Consider the following 17,628-nt stretch of genomic DNA (forward strand, 5'->3'; position numbering starts at 1 on the left):
ATTTATAGCCTATTTATCGATCTCCCAGAGAAAGAAAAAAACTGTGTTGGTGGAGGTGATTGTGTTTATCATTTCTCTTGTCTGAGATGACAAAATTATCATTGTTCCCTCCTGCTGCAGCGGGTCACGTCATACCGCGTACAGTAGGCCTGGTGTGTGTACCTACCTGCGTGCATGAGCGCGTGCCTCCACGCAAGTCCCTGCGCCCTGCCGCAGCGAGTTACCATGTTTACTCTCCCATTACATCGACTGTGGCAGAATTACAGTTAGCAAATTTACAATGCTCACAGCGCTCACAAAGGGACCCGCTGCGGCTTTTTGATGTCCCCCGGCCCGCCTCATCCGCAGGCCAGATCGCGAGGTGCTCCATTTCACATATCTAATGTGCGCTGATGTTATCTGCGCGTAACGTCTAATCCAGAGACCCGGAGCCTTTTCCACCGTGGATAAAGCTTGAGTTTCAACCGCCTGTGTGTGTGTGTGTGTGTGTGTGTGTGTGCGTGTGTGTGTGCGCGCGCGCGCGCGAGTAGGTGGGTGGGAGGGGTGTACAGTCACCGCAGCCTGACCACACCAGTCCGCAGTGTTATAAACTTTTGTAGGCCTAAATATAAAATTTAAAACCTTAAATATTGTATGGCAAGAAAAAGCATAGAAAATGTGAACTTGTTCATTTTTAGTTAGGCTAAAGGCCTGTCAATTCAGGTGACGTGAAGACGTCATTACTTCAACAAGATGCGATTAAGGAAACTGAACCGACTTACTAAAAATTGTGTCATGTATACATAGTAGAACTCGCCAAACAATAAGAAACACACTCGGTGCAGGCGTAAGGGCCTGTTCTGTTAGGCTATGTGATATAGGAGACGTGGAGACAATACCTCCACATACAAACAATGTCCTCTGAGGAAGTGTTGGCTATAGGTGCAGATAACCTGCTGCAGAGGTCGCAGTGTGTCCTTTATAAGCGCAGTTAAGCTGTTACCGGTTTAAAAAAATAAAGAAAATACAATGAAATAACCTTAAAAGCTGAACTAAATGCCCTACTCTGTGCGTTTTATTTAAACCGACCGTACTATTTTGAATTGTCTTTGTTTGTTTGTTGTCACTTTCAGCTGATTATGAATCTGCCTCTCTTCTGCCTAATTGAGGGGATTAATGAAACAGAGAGGGACCCTGTGTAGATGATTGAACACAAGTGCCGCAGCGCACCTCTCTTCCGGGGTCGGAGCTGGCGGTGCAGCCTTCCTGCGTTGCCTCCAAGCATGCAGCCGCAGGACAAAAGGGGGGGGGGAGCCACATTTCTGGAACGCAAGTACTCCGAGGTTCCTCCGCGCAGCCGTTCTACGTTTCCACAAACCCGTTAAAGGTCGACGTTTTAATGACGCAGAAAAGTATTCCCCAACGGGCCAGTGTCGGAGAGCAACACTTTTCTTTGCAAGCGTAATCACAGTTAATTGCTCCTTTTAAAAAGGTGTTGCACCATGTGAAATCATTTGTCCAACCCGATGTGCAAGAAATATTCAGAGGCCTGGCCTGAACTGTCTCTGGCGGCTGATGGAAATAAATTCGACAAACTGGGAAAGTTCTGGTTTTTTTCAGTTCTCCTCTGACTGAAGCTGGGTGAAGGACGCTGCATCGACAGAAACAATCGATTAATGGATTATTGATGGCTTGTCGCCACGTTCCCTTCAGACACCAGGGAATAAACAAAACCTTTGTACACATAATTTATTATTTGTTTATCGACCCCGTTCCTCTTTTTTTCGCCACTCTTACCTCTGCGCAAGGCCGTGGAGCTTGTGTCTTTAAAATGTAACTGTTGATTCTGTATTCCAACTAAATACATAATTAACTATGTTTTAGGGATTTTTTAGACATAGGCTAATGAAAATCTTACATGTCTGTAATATGGTGGCCTCTTGACACTTCACACGCTTCCTTGCATTCTGTAAAGCCAATAAAATTAACCTCCTCGCCTCGTGATGGCAAGACAAACTCCCTAATATACAGATAATGTATGCTAATTACTGCTGATTATTATTGATTAATGACTCATTTTACTTCAACTCAGGGGAAAACATCCCACGGCAATTTCTGTCCAATATAGGCTGGAGACGTGTTTGATGAACTCGAGCTTTATTCAAATCAATTGTTGTTTCATTATAATAAGCATCAAGCTGCGGTTCAATCATGAAGCAAGAAAACCAAAGACATGTCAGGCAGATCGCGGCTTATTTGCAGTGGTTTAGGTCAGTTTAATGTTCTGCAAAAGCAAAAAAAAAAAAAAAGCTTGTAATAATAATAATAATAATAATAATAATAATAATAATAACATTATAATATATATCATAATATTTGTGCATGGATTTGAAAGTATCTCATAAAAGTGTGGTGTGATTAGTTCGCAGAGAATTGATCCCCGCCGCTGTCCCAGCAGACTGCAGTTGCTCCATCACCACCGATCTTTAATAGGCTCCAACATAGAGCCGCCTTTATTCAGCCAAACTAGACAGAAACCATTCCCATATGACATGTAGGCTAAAGGCCCAGGCAGCACATGAATATGACGACCAGCCTACCACAATCAGTCAAACTGGACTTTATTACTTTTATAAATAATAAAACACAAATAAATTTGAATGCCCACAACTTCTATCAAGCCTCGTTTTGTTTAAAAAATAAAAAATAAAAAATTAGGCTACTATTTTATATCTTCAAAAACAAAAATATACAGCGTTAATTTATCAATACGATATTATTTAATGACATAATTATTATAATAATAAAAATAACATTAATGATTAACATAATAATAATAAACACTTTGGCAGCCATAAAATATATTATAAATTTGAAATCATGCAAAATGGTTGCAAAAAGATTCATACATTGTTGTACGTAATATAAAGGTTACCGATTTACCTCATATAAAAAACAGTAAATGTCCTAAATTGCATCCTCAATATTAACAAGTAAATAAAAATAATACTGCAGGATTATTTGTCCGGTGTTTCTGTTGTTTAGCATATTTTAGTAAATATGAATCTACAAATTACCTTGTAAACCTTCCCGCTACATCAGACTTCTGGATGCATGGACTAACGCAAAGCCGGTCTCCTCTCGCCTGCAGAAAACAAACAAACAGGTGCAAGGCAAAACTCATACTTACAAAGAGAAAGTCTGCATCCACCTTGGTTCAGGTGACCTGCGCTTAGCGGCACAGTGGCGCAAACAGTGAACACAAACACTTCTCCGAGAAATAACTGCTGCAAAATACGATTGTTACAAATGTGTACACGTTGGAGAAAAAGGGGGGGCGAGAAAGAAGCCTGGACTTTTTCTCGGTCTGGACTCTGCTGGTGGAGGCTCCATGCATGCGTCAAACAGCTGCTGGCCGCTGCACGTCCTGAGGGCAACAAGGTTTACACACACACACACACACACACACACACACACACACACACACACACACACACACACACTCTCTCTCTCTCTCTCTCTCTCTCTCTCACTCTCTCTCTCTCTCTCAACCAAATCATAGCCTGTACAACTGCAATCGAGACTTGCACCTACCTAGCCTGCATGTGCATTAATGAAGTTAAAAATAACCTCTGCAATTGGAGCACTTTTTGGCACAGCAGCTGCGCCAACAGCCTACATACAAAGTTTATGTAAATTATGTAAAAAGAAAATAATTGTAACTTTTTATGCCAAAAAATAAATAAATATTAGTTAGAAAATTAACAAATATAATAATAGTAATAAAAATTATAACAGCTTGGGCGCATTTCCATTATTAATATATGACCTTGACCTCACCATACTCACTGTGTCCACCGCCGGTTGGAGAAAACCAAGTTGTTGCTGTTAAAGGGGTAAAAATCCAGGAAGGCGCTGGCAGGAGCTGAATGGGGTGGGTGGGGGTTGTCGGGGTGAGAGGGGGACGAGGGTAAGGGGATGGTTAGGGGGGAGGGAAGGAAGGTGAGATGGTGAGGGGAGAGCAGGAGGAGGAGGAAGAGGAGGAGGGGAAGAGATAAGTGATCTAAAGGGGAGACGATAGGACAAAAAAAAGTGATGATGATGAATACATTGGAAAGTTTTTTGGCCCCGGCGAGGGTGTCAGATTGAATGGCCTGTGCGCATGTGCGAAGGTGTCCAAACTGACAATGCTGGTGAGATGAAGATAGTGTTGTTGCTGCTTCTGGGCTCACGGAGGACGACGAGAGGAATCTACAAGCCGACAAGATGAGATCCAAGGCGAGGGCGAGAAAACTGGCCAAAAGTAGGTCTTCCTTTTTCATCTTCTTATCGCTTTCAGCCGCCGGCACCAAACTCCTGGGTGTAGATGTCCAATGTGTCCTTGTCATTTGTCATATCCTTAAGAGAGGAGGGGGGCCACTCTTTGTCCGGAGTTAACTTTTCTGCTAAAAATGTGTCCCGCTCCGGTTACTCGGTCTCGTTCCCCCTGCATGCTGCGGTCTTGGCTTCGTTGGTTCCCGGTGTCAAAAAGTTTAATGTGTGATGAGAAACGCCGCTGGTGCTTTAGTTGATTACACTCCTACAAAGCCAGAGATAAACATTGCCGTCCAAATCTGAGCTCGATCTTGTAATTTGCTCTCTTCGGATGTCGGAGGTTCGGTGGAGGCTCAGACTCGTTTCCTGAAAGTTACCAGGAAAGTTGTCGAAATGGATAGTAACTTTTTTATAGAGCCGTACCAGGTCTTGTGAAATTATATTCCCGGCTTTTGAAATAGTGGGCGCTGTGGCACTGCTCTGCTGCGAGCTGCTACAGAGCTCATGCCGAGCTGAGCGCACTCGTTCACTCGCCTGCAAGCGGAGACGCCAAGATGTGAATTTCGACAGAAAGAGCAATATTTTAATGCAGATTTTATTGAGTCGGTCCTGCCTGAACCTCGGAAGATATCGCTTTCCGGCAACTTTTTTTGTCCCCGGGCCCTCCGGCTGCTGCAGACTTGTTCCTCCTCCAGGGAATGCCAATCAATAATGCGTCTTGTGCAAGAAAGCGCCCATACTACTACCACTTATTGGACTGCTGCTCGCGTCACACGGAAAATTCATGTATTCAGTTTTGTGAACATGAGCTCGTTGTTGTTGGAAATGGACCATGTTTATTGTTTGACTTTGGTTTATTGTTGGTGGGTTGATTTATGTTTATTGATACCGTCTTTTTTTATTCCTGCATGAATTTTTTCTTCTGCTAATTATGTGGGTCAATCTGCTTTTTATTCACATTTTTATTCATTTGAAAGACTATTGCTTAACAGGTTAACGGTTTATGTAGGCCTGTTCGCATTTGCTTTTGTTTTGTCTTAATATGTTTGTTATATTTTATGCACAGTGAGTTTCGATTTGGAGTTTTGTGAAAATGCAAAACTAAAACACAGGAGACAGTTGGCCTTGTATTTATTTTTGTAGGGCAAGCTTATTAAAAATAATTGTTTTAAAATATACCTATTATTGTTTTTATGTTGGCCATGCTTGGCTGCATGTTTACAGGCCTTTAAACGCGTTGTAACTTTGCCAGTGCCACGTTCAAAGTGAACCTCGATCTTTATACCTAGACATAATTCAGGCTTTTTTTTTAACACTGCCAAATTTACATTTTAGACGTTAAGTGAAATAAATATTTGTGCACAGCTTTTAACAAACCTGAAACATGTTGACTTTAAATTAGCTTGCGCTTCTTTGTAGGCTACATTTTTAAAAATGCTAACTATTACATCTGATAAGATTATTAATAAATGTCCAGTAGGGGTTTCAGCTCAAATACAGTCAAATAAATAATACGAATAAAAATAATTACCTACATTGTTTTTTTGCAGCCATGTTATTACCTTATGAACTCCTTCACCATGATTGGCGCACATGGATCAAGTTCCCATATAAGTTTAAGACAAATACAGAAAAGGGAAAGGAGGGGGAAAAAGAAAAGGAACGAAAAGCAAAACGCTAATTGGGCTATTTTGTGAAAATACTTAAACATGTCGAGGATCCTGCTTCTTGCCAGTAATTGCACTTGGTCTTGATCTCTAAACAGCCTTGATAGTCTGTTGATCCGGGTGCTAATGAACACAAATACCTGGCTTTGTAGCACATCGGACCACTAGAAGCCTCTGCAGCACAGAGGCCTCAGATTTGTTGTGTTGCAGCGGTAGGAGAGAAAAACTGAGCAGACAGCAGGCATGAAAAAAAAAAAAATCGTGTTCTTCTTAACATTCAAAACATGCAGGCCCACAACTTTTGAATGCGACGCGTGGGAGTATATTCCACCCTACTTTTTTTTTCTTTTTCTGCCGCTTAGGTAAAATAGTACTCTCCCGTAGCTGAATACAGAAGGCCCACAGCAAAATTCACCAGCTGCTTTATCATTTATTTTTAACCCTCGTGTATATTTCCTTCTCTCGGCAGATTGCACACACAGACAACACGCTGAAGGCAACGACTCTATAGAAACGAGCGACTCTGCAGTCCCACATGTAGAATATGAATATGTGTGTGTTAATAGGGGCTTGCATTGATTAGTGTGCAGTCGTTCTGGTTTGTTTACACAATGTTTTGAGGGCCAGGATTAAGGGAGTGTTAGCATGTTTGGATTCTCATGGGTTTTTACGTTTGTTTTTTTAAAGAAATATCACTTTTCTTTCTCGGTTCCCCACACGTTAATATTCTAATATATATTATTGGATAGAGTTAAATGTAACATCAAAAGCTATACGTTGGATTGTTTTTGTCAGGGCTATATATTTAATTGTATTTGGACCAGTGCTCTCTCTATACAGTAGTTTATTGATCGTTATGTATTTAAAATATTTAATAGTATATTCCCAGGTTTTTTTAATAGGCTAAGTGAAGAAATCTTCGACACATCATGAGCCCTAACACCACATCTCATTTTATCGAAGATAACGGCTTTGATATGAGACTTGGCCTCTTGTTATCATAAAATAACAAAAAATCGATGCAGGCCGTAGTAGAAAATGGAGAACCAACGTGAAAATGAATGTTGCATTGAGTTTAAAACTGCCATAGTCCGTATCTGCCTGTGTTTTTGTCCGCTGCAGAGGGCTGTTTGTGTGTGAAAAGTTTAACACATTGCGGCTGTTTTATTGTGGGATTCTGCTGGGTCCATATGTAGCTTTAAATTGGCTTTGGATCAATTAAGACTTCCAGTTGAGTGAGTGCACATTTTTTTCCCCCGGTATTTTTCCGTGTACAGGCGAGACAAATTCACACACACACACACACACACACACACACACACACACACACACACACACACACACCTATAGAAAGCCTGGCTCCACTGCACGCCGCGAAATAACGTCTCCGCAGAAACCTAAAGAAATATGGCCTAATTATTATAGAAACCTGTAGCAGCTTTACACACAGTCCGTTAAGTCGAAGGTGTTGAATCCACACTGATTCTGACCGCAACTTCCACACCTTATTGATTTTCTAAAACTATTTTAGATACTGAGTCCCTCTGCCTTATCAAGTCAATAAAATGAAAGTTAGTGCCATACTGTTTTTTTATGACCTGCTTTTTTCCCTTTTTATTTATTTTTTGCTGAGTTTGCACAAACTGACCCCCAACCTCTCTTAACCCACCACACTATACAAATGCACACAAGCTCTGAGAGTTTTCCTCTCATATACACCCCTCTCTGTCACTCTGTCACTCTTTTTGGCCTCTGTATTCCAATTGCCAGATATCCTATTGATCTTTGTGTTAAATGCCCCTTATTAGATGGTCTCCCAGTCATGAACTTGGCCTGGCTCAACAGCTTCTGATGTTTTGACAGAAGTAATAAAACCCAACCCATAACACTTTAAAACCAACAATGGTAGCTATGTTGAACTTCTGGCTAAACGTTCAGGGTCCCATGCAGGCTCCCACGTATTACTGCTATGCAGCTGTAATGTTTGTCAGATAGCACTCCACCATGTTCACAGATTAGAGCCTGAACATAAAAATGATAGGTTCATCAAATGAAAAGGAAATGTAATGTCAGTGTAATGTATGGTAGTGACTGCAGTTCACTGGCTGCTTTTGTAGTTTTATAAAATATAAAGCTCTCAGTTATAATTTCTTTTATTTTAAAGAGCATCAGTGAGTCAATAAAGACAGCAGAAATCATAGAAATCTTGTTGATGACTCTTACTTTGATAGTTTTGGAAGGCTTCCTTATTGTGCAGCTAATTTTCAGTTCAGTTTAATTCGGAATACTAATAGGCCTACTGTTGCTAATTTATGAAGGCTAATGATTAGCCTACAGTGCCTTTAGACATAAAGCCATTTATTTATTTGATTTTGAATGTCAGTGGTGCTGGACATAATGCAAAATGAAAATACCTGTGACTTCTTTATTTTATTGCTGTGGACCTTTCATAGATAAAACACGGTGGGAAACCTGAGACTCTTGTGGTTCCACAGAGAGCCCATTTGCATTCACGTGTGATGATGTGAATGAGCAGCGCTCCGAATCAGGGAACACCAGTTTTGCAGTTTTACTCCTATGTCTAAAATGACCGTTATTATAATCACAATCAAATGGATTTTTGCACCCAAAAACTGAAGCCATTCAGGTGATGTCAGATCGTGTGAGTCTGTTCTGTCTAGTCTTTTATTGAATTTATAAGAATACTGTTTCAGAAAGATGACTTGCTTCTCAGAGATTTTGTGAAATCAGATTTTTGATACGGAAATGCTTCATTTACTTTATTTTTCATGCTATTGAGGAGTGTTTTTTTCTAGGCATTTGGGCTGATTTTAGGGCCATTTGTGTCAATTTTTGAAGGATTGAAAAATTGTGCAGCCTAACTAATTGCATCAGTCCACATTTGGCACGGCCACATATGCAGCATGAGTACTTGATTATGGTTTGTTGGATGTGAGTTCCTCATCCTAGTGTGTGTGCATATGTAGGATACAGTTTAATGTGTGTTGCGAGCAGTGAGGCACTTTCCATATTTATGTCCACGGCAGATTCCTCATCTTTGTCCATGTACGTTCAGTGAAGTACCTTAGTGTACCTACTTACCACACTGTACATGTAAGACAACTGTATTCTCAGAGCATACTGGATTACATTTTTTTCTGTCATAACCCCCCAAAAGTTAAGGCACATTTATTCATAACATAGCCATAAAGTTGCCCATTTGTTACATATTACTTTGCCACAGGGGAGGTTACTATGTTTAAGGTTAAGGTTTTGGTCATGGTTACAGTTAGTTCAATGTCAAGCCACTGTCTTTTTCAGTAACATATGGTCCACATTTGATTCACATAATACGATACAAATAAAGATGCATTGCTTTTTGAAACCATATCTTCAAATCTGCCGTGAGACCAGACTCTTGAAGAAAGTTCTTTCCAGTAAAGCATTCATATTACCCTGACATGTGGAGGACAGTGTAGCCTGAAGTCTCAGTTCTGCTTACTAGTCCTAAATCTTTGAAACAGTCAGCCAGTAAAGTAAACTTTCATGATCTCTTTCACCTGAATCAGGTAATAAGCTGAAGAAACAATTACAATGTAAGGAACTGGTTACTCTATGAATAACCTGTGCTCTAAAGGTAAAAACTGAATGTTCATTTACGTCAATATGGTTCAAATTGAATATTACAATAATTTGTTTAAATAGTCTGTTTCACGACTGTTCCACTGCCAGTGTTTTAATGTTTTCTTTCACTATCAATGACTCCCCCTCTTCCTCCCTGAACACAGTCTTTTATCTCCAGGGAAATGCTTTTATTGTTGTTCAGTCAGTTACTGCTGTAAATGTGCTGCTGCTGCTGCTGCTGCTGTTTTGGCCAAGTGTCCTTTGGAAAAAGAGATGTCTCTAATCTGGTCAAGTACGGGTGCCATAAAATGTGAAAATAATTTAGATGTGGGTGTTGGAGGGATTCCTTAATGAATCCCTGTATGCCTACAAAATACAGACCCCCCCCCCCCCCCCCATACCCTTCTGTGATTATGTGGCTGTTATTCATAGATTTAGCTGTTTCAGTGTTTTACTCTTTTTGATGTGATATAATATTTGCCTGTCATATTGATCCTTTGGCTCAGTGGTTCCCTCCACAATGCTCACATCACCCTCCGTTGCATGTTTTTAATTCAAATCATATTACTTAATATGAAGATCTAATGGTAAAAAGGGGGAACTTGGGCAGTTACAAAAGTAAGATCAATGTGTTTATTGAATAATCCCTATTATTTTAGTGTTTTTCTTCTTGATTTAATGAATTGCCAATGCTTTCCTATTAAAAACAGCTACAGTATGTCAATCTGCATACAAGAGATAGGAGAAATGAAGACTTGGAGCTTTGGTTTTGGTTTTTGAATAAAGCAACAACTGCAACTCCACTTGCAGTTTAGCAGAATGTTGACGTCACAGTGACTCTTCAGCATCAACTGAGACTCAGCGAGGGCTTGAAAAATCATTTGACTGGCTTTCCATAGCTCTGTGACACATGGGCACGCACACTTAAACATCATACATACACAGTAATGCAGATGGATCCTGAAAGGACTCACACACACACACACGCACACTTTAGTGGTGACAGATTTTTGGGCAATGTTTGGATTTAACCCCAATCAATCACAAACTAGAAAGGTTGAGTGTAAATGTCATCCAAACAGCAGGAGCTGGCCCTGTTGGCTGGCTAAATATGTGTGTACGTGTGTGTGTGTGTGTGTGTGTGTACGCGTGTGTGTGTGTGAGAATCAGTGTATGCACTATTTTGTACAGTTGTTGGAGGTCCTGTCACTGAGCTTTGACCTTGGCCAAGTCTGGCACAGCGATGGGTGGGCACCTGGATGCACACACACACACACACCTGGACACACACACTCACACAGTTTCAGCCCCATGCTTCCTGCCTGGTCCCATGCTGGCTAAGTGAAATTTTGAGTTGACATACAAATACCACTGCATTAAGCTCTTGCACATGGCTCTAAATCCCATTCATTCCACTGATACATTGACCTCACATTATCCAGTTGGCAAATATGCCTCTTTGCACCATGACCTCATCCGCCATGTTTGTAAAAACACAGCAATCTCCCAGTCACTTGGCTGTGGAGACTGTGGCATGCCCGAGAGAATTTAAGATATATCCCCGATGTTTTCTTTTCAAGCAGCCCCCTGTTTTTCGTCTCTCCTCATACCGTTCGTTTTCAGCCTGCAGATGGGGGCAGGGTCTTGTTAAAAATAGCCGGGCAGCATTTGAAGAGGGCTACGTGTTTGTGAAAAGGGGGTTCAAAAAATGAAAAGCCATTACAATGTAGTTAAATACATTTCGTCTTGTCCTGTGGCGGCTTATCGAGTTACGTCCCACCACTACTTGTTCGTGTCTAGGAGATTCCAATCCAGCTTCTCAGGGCTAAGAATACACCACAACTGCTAAAGTCACCCCATAGGAAATACCTCATCCTTACTTCTTGACTATGCTGATTAACACTAAATGGTTATCTGTGTGTCTGGTGTGATTGTGCACCACCCGCTGTTAAACAGTGTGTGTTATTTGCAAAGCAAGGGGCAAATGTGTCGAGTCCCTAATTAGCGTGTTTTAGCAGCCCTCATGATTCCCCCTTGCATTGTGATATCCCAGGGATTGCTCAGCATTGTGACTAGTCTTATCTGGGTCTAATCCTGATTTGTTTGGTATTAGCCAGCTCACTTTCTCCCTCTTTGTCCTTTTTATTTCTTCATTTGTCCTTACCCTGCTCTTTTCCTTTTATCTATTCCTAAACTTCCTGTCCTTTATGTTCCTCTCTTTCATTTACACCTTGTCTTTGTCTGAAGGCAGAAATTATTGATTATTGATTATTAATAATTATTATTAGGCATAAATATTGTTTTGATTAAACGTTTGTTTGTGATGATCTTATTACTCTCTTTTGTTCCAACTGATGATTGATGAGGAAGTGATTTGTGATTAAAAATGGACAGCATTAGGTTTTGTTTACACACATGCAGAGTTTGGTTTCATGTAATGAACTACTGTGGAAGACAGTTCTTTGCTTTGAACTCTGAATATATTGTAAGTTACCACAGAAACCCTTTTAACCAGCAGAGAAATACACTTACCTATCAATGGTGAAATGTGACACTTAAGTATCTTGAAATTCTCAGTGAATAGCTCTGGACAAACTATTACTTTTCCATCAAAGTTTTATTCTTCTTCTGTAGTGTTTCACAAGTTGCAGCTCATCTCTGGAGATACACACACACAAACACATCCTCCAGCAGTCCCTATCCGTCACTGCTGATGATGGCTCATCCTGTCCAGATATGATAAGCAGACAAACTGCTCTGTCCCCTGGGTGGTTTGTGTGTCTGTTCGTCTCTGAAACAGACAGTTGTGTGTAGCAGCGGCGTGGCTCTAAACTCCCTCTGCCTTGCTTCCTCTTTCATCAGACCGCCAGTTCAAAGCCTTGGCTCCATCTTCACTTCTATCTCACCCAATCCTCCCTCCCTCTCCCTCACCGTCTTTCTCACTGTGTTCCGTCGTTACCACAAAGATGGGCATGCAGTGTCTCATTAAAGCGGATTAGAGACATCTCCATGTCTCACAGGGGCCCGAGCGGGACATTTCTCTTCCCTAGTCACCCCCCACCCCACCCACCCTTTTCTCTCAGAGATCAGGTTCTTTGATTTGGCCAGATAAAGACCTCTTTCATGTTGGTGGGGACGGTTAGCGATTACACTGTCAGACCCATCGTTTTAGTGAGTTTGACAAATTTGCCGTGCTGGGTGGGGTGGCTGTGGGGATTGTACTGGGGGTTGGTGTACAAGGAGATTCACCGTAATTGAGCTGTCATTATCCAGTGACCCTGCCAGGCGCTAGTGCATAGGGCTCACCAGTTCTCTATTTGTTTAATACTTGGCTAACTTTCTTTGTGAGTATGATGGATAGAAAGGGAAGGAGGGAGAGGGGGAGAGAGTGGAAGGGGGGTACCGGTCCCAAGATGAATGCCTCTGCTTATTTGACCACATCTCTTGAGCACTGCTGAAAATGGGCTCCACTACATCGCTACTGCAAGTTTCTTTTCTCACCCAGCTCCTCCCTGGTGCAACACAATTAGGCCCATATCACCGGCTGCCATTTATTTTTATACAAAATGAAACCTGGTGGCATGTTGATTACTGAACTCCCCAGAGACAAAGGGCCACTATTGGTGTGGTTTAATTTCATTAAGTAGAGTGTGGTGCACAGGATAAATATATTAAGATCTCCCTCTCATTGCAAGCTCTCCATTTACCTCAGCCACTCTGTATGCTAAGCAAATCCTTAGGTGTCACAGTTGTGGAATTGAAACAAATCTGCTGAATTGGTTTGGTTAAAACGAGGCGCATTCCAATAAAGTAAATGCTTTTGTTCTCAGATGTTTCTTGTTTTCTGACTTGTTAACTTGCTGTTTGCTCTGGTTATACGTGTACACTACCTGTTGAAAAACAAATGGATATTCTCAGCTAATCAGCTAATGCTGAAGTTGCTGAATTTGTCACATTGTATTTAAAGATTTCCATCTTTTAAAGGCGCCTTTTGACTGACTCGCTCAATTTCTGGTGTGAGTGAGGAAGGGAGAAGAACGTCTTTTCCTGGCAGGATAGTGTGACTGTTTTAGCCCAGATATTTTGATGGAGGAAATAAGAGCCCCCCTCGTTAACCTGGAGTCAGATTGGTTGTGAAGCGATGAGTAGGGCAGAATGTGCGTGTTACCATTCATGAGTGTGTGTGCGCACTTGTTTGTGTATGTGTAGGTGTTGGAGAAGTCTTGGCTAAAACATTTCAAGATGGCCCATTAGCCAGTGCTTGCTGGTCCCCTCCCGACACTAGGATTCCTCTGTGCTGACCCCCTCTTCTCCACCCCTCCACCTCTCAGCCCCTCTGTCCCAGAGGCCCCCTGCCTCATCCTGCCAAGTGTACGGTTCCAAAGTAACGACGAAGCTGCCTGCGTGTGAAAATATTGAATTGCAAAAACATCCCTGGGTGAGAGGGTGTGTGAATGGAGCTTTCAGCGCCGGGCCCGACCCGGGCCCTGTGCTACTGACTGACGGACAACAAATGGCATTTTGTGTCCAGAGAGAGAGGGAGAGAGTAAGAGAGAGAAAGAGAGAGACAGGGGACAGAAAGGGGAAAAAGAAAAGGAAAGAAGAGGAGAGACAGAGAAAGTGTGTATGTGCGTGTGTTTGGGGGGGGGGGGGGTCTTTCAGGCCTCTTCAGTCTGGGGCCCTCTATGCAGGTCTGAAATGCCTTATCACATGACCTGTCTGACCTTTGACCCCCACTCAGCTAAGGCTGTCAGACTGCTCTCCAACGGGGAGCACAAAGCCTCACAACCTCAAAGGCCACCATTCACCCCCCTGTGCAGCCGTACTCCAAAGGTAATAGGTAAAAGTAATGTCAGTGACCTCCGCTTTACTCCGCTCTACAGGAGGGCAAAACTCTTAAGATTCCCTGATAATGTCAAAGGTAGAGGGCGGCCAATTTGGCTCCTTATCCACTGCCTCCACTTAGCTCCCACGAGATGAAGTGTAACGTAAACTCTACTTCTTTAGTGACAAAACTATTTTTTGTTCAAAGAGACATTTTGTATTTTCAGGCCCTTAAAACTGATGGGAACTGAGATGGAAAATGATAGAAATGTTATAAAACAACATGGTATTGTTTTTAGTTGCTGTGCACTGGGAATATAGTTGTGGAACTCAACCCTGTGTGCTATCTAAGTGTGTATGTATGTGTATGTGTGTGTATGTGTGTGTGTGTGTGTGTGTGTATGTGTGGGACACTAGTGAATTTCTGATGTCTCAGAGGACTGACTGGGTCACAGTTTGACCGTAACCTCCTGTCTCGCTTTGCAACCCACACACTGGCATCTCTCTCTCTGTCTCTCTCCTGGCCAGTCCTAGGATTCTTTCTTCTCTTCTCTTTTTCTCTTTTTCCCTCCTTCTCTGGAACACTGGAGTTTCTCTCTCTCTCCGGTCTCCTTTGAAAAGATGCGGCGTCTTTGTCCAGCCTGATAAAGGATGCCATAGTTCCCCTTTTCCCCTTCTTTGTGGCCTGGGGCTGGCGGCTCCTGTAGAAGTGCAAATGGTATCCTCTCGGAGGGGCTATCCCCGCGGGCCCTGGAGGGCCCTCTCTCTCCTCCAGGCTTGGCTAATTACCACCCTGCTCCCCCTTCACAGCCCCCACCAGCTCCCTGGTTGCTGGAACCACGGACGGCACATTCCCACAACCAGCACCTGGCCTTCTTTTCTCCTGGCCTGCTTTGATGGCTGACACCCCAGCCAACCCCTCCCGCCTTCCCCATCCTCTTCTTCTCTCCGCCCCACTACCTCATCTCTCTTTCTCTCCCTCCCTTTAACTTCTCCCTCTCTCACTTCTCTCTCACTGACTCTCATTACTAGAGGTTTTAAATTGCTTTCTGACCCTGACAAACTGCTCTTGTTGAAAAGGGAGATGTCGAAGAGGGAGGGCAGCGGATGTGAGCAAGAAATGGAAGAGATGAGGGAGGCGTAGAAAGTATGAATGTATCTATAGTCCATTATGTATTTTGTCAGATTATATACGTTTGCCTGAGGAGCGCCCAACCGGCTGTGGCATTTACATCTACTGTACAAATGCAGTTCTATCCCAGATTCTAACTGTCTAACCTGTTGTTAAAACAAAATGCCTTCATATACAGTATATAAGTACGTATTGCAGAAGTAAAGAGGGACAGCAGATGAAAATTTGTGGCTCATTTGGCTCATGGCTCATTTACAGTTTTTCAAATAAAGTAATAAAATTAAAGTAGTTAAAATGCACACCTGTGGAGGATTGGTGCCTTCATCAAAGTGCTGACTCAGTTTGTGATTGGCTTTGCTCAAAAGATGGGGTTTGAAAATTACACACACGCACACAAGCACACACACACACATACACACACACACACACACACACACACACACTCTCTCTCTCTCTCTCTCTCTCTCACACACACACACACACAAGCACAAATATCTAATTTAGTTGCATATTTGCTTTCTACTAGCCGTAGGCCTAATCAATACCCTGCCCCAATGGATTTGACCAATTCATAGCTTGCCTTTGTGCAGTCTTGTGATTCCAGCGAGGGCATTTGGACAGCTTTCTGAGGAAAACAAATAGCTCTATTACAAGCTTGCGTCTCTGTGATGCTCAGTGTCCCAAAGGCAAGTGCTCGGCCTCTATTAATTGTGTGTTCTCCACACAGGAAAATGATAGGTTTTCAGTGTAAAACTGGTTCACCTGGCCACAAAGAAGATGATTTTTTAAAATTTTGTCTGGCTTAAGTTAGATATGAGGATAATTTAAGTATCATGTAGATTTGTGTTAGTTTCTATTTTTACTTTCATTAGGCAAATCTTTTCTCCATTGAGATATATGTAATATGTGTAAACAATTCTATTGTTTGATTATGTTTAGACATTTGCAATTGAATAAACTGGATCTGTGCAATAAGATGAGATGAAACTTGTTTATCTACTGATCAACACAGTGTAGTCTGATTAGCAGTCTTTCTTGAGTTTTTAAAAAGATGGTGGGCAGAAGTAGTTTTGCAGTACTGTTTTTATTTTTACTCTTTCCAGTAAAAACACACACACGCACTCAAAAATCCCTGTTCAGCAAAGCAGTGGTCACATGTCCTGTATTGAATCAAACACAACGCAGGCAGAAGGAAAGGGTAGTACTGATTTAGATAGACAATGTTCCAACAAACTTAAGAAATGTGTTTTAATGTGAACTTTTATGTAGCTCCCACCAAAACTAAATGAGACTGAATTTAGGAATTTGTGATGATCGCTGTGTCTAACCAACAGTTATTATTGTTAGTTTTATGAAGCACGAATTATTTAACCCTACTTCCTTTCAATGACAATTACGCTGCCAGCCATCCAGTCTGGCCATCCTAAGTGTCTCTATATTGCTGCCATTTCCCAGCCACAGCTGCCCTTCCCTGTACATTTCACACATCATCACCTATAGGATGATGTCATGAACTGGGCTTCTTCTTCCTTGTCCCTCTCAACCATAACGACCATCAACTGGATGCTACATCCATGTTGGATCATCCTGGCATTTAAGTGACATTCCACATTTGGATACTTTTACATTGCTAGATATCTGTTTGTGATCATTTGATGCACACCAGGGATGCATTTTCATTGTCAGTTGTCTGATTTAGGATGTATAGGATTGGTGGTACTGTCGATGGAGAAATTGATATTTTCTTCCATACTGTGATGGATTTCTACCTGTACTGTTGATGAACAAATGGTGATTTTGCACTGCGATGGACTGGCGACCTGTCCAGAGTGTTCCCCGCCTTTCGCCTGATGTCAGCTGGAATTGGCTCCAAACCCCCCCACAACCTTGTACGCAGGATAAGCGGTTGACGATGGATGGATGGATGGAAAATGGTGATTTTACAATAGCTTCTCTGGTCTGACACCTAAATGAGACAGTTACCGTTCCTGTTTTAGAAGTTTAATCAGATGGACTTCCTTGTGTCTAAATCCAGAGGTGGTTCATTTAGAATTTCTATAGTTTGGTTTAAGGAGAGGCTAACCAAGT

At 42.0% G+C, this 17,628-nt stretch overlaps 1 protein-coding gene across 9 annotated transcripts in view; it reads left to right on the forward strand.

Moving 5' to 3' along the window:
• The first annotated feature begins 4,150 nt into the window (after positions 1-4,150).
• prdm16 (PR domain containing 16) overlaps positions 4,151-17,628 on the forward strand; it is a 177,798-nt gene continuing 164,320 nt past the window's right edge. For all 9 annotated transcript variants that reach the window (XM_038723523.1, XM_038723525.1, XM_038723519.1 and 6 more), the window contains exon 1: positions 4,151-4,282. In XM_038723523.1, the coding sequence (XP_038579451.1) occupies positions 4,246-4,282 (37 nt within the window). In that variant the 5' untranslated portion in view covers positions 4,151-4,245. The remainder of the gene's footprint in view (positions 4,283-17,628) is intronic.

Source organism: Micropterus salmoides, unplaced genomic scaffold (assembly GCF_014851395.1).
Source record: "Micropterus salmoides isolate LMB-PRFRI ecotype aquatic unplaced genomic scaffold, ASM1485139v1 Ms_hic_scaffold_16, whole genome shotgun sequence".
Lineage (NCBI taxonomy): Eukaryota > Metazoa > Chordata > Actinopteri > Centrarchiformes > Centrarchidae > Micropterus > Micropterus salmoides.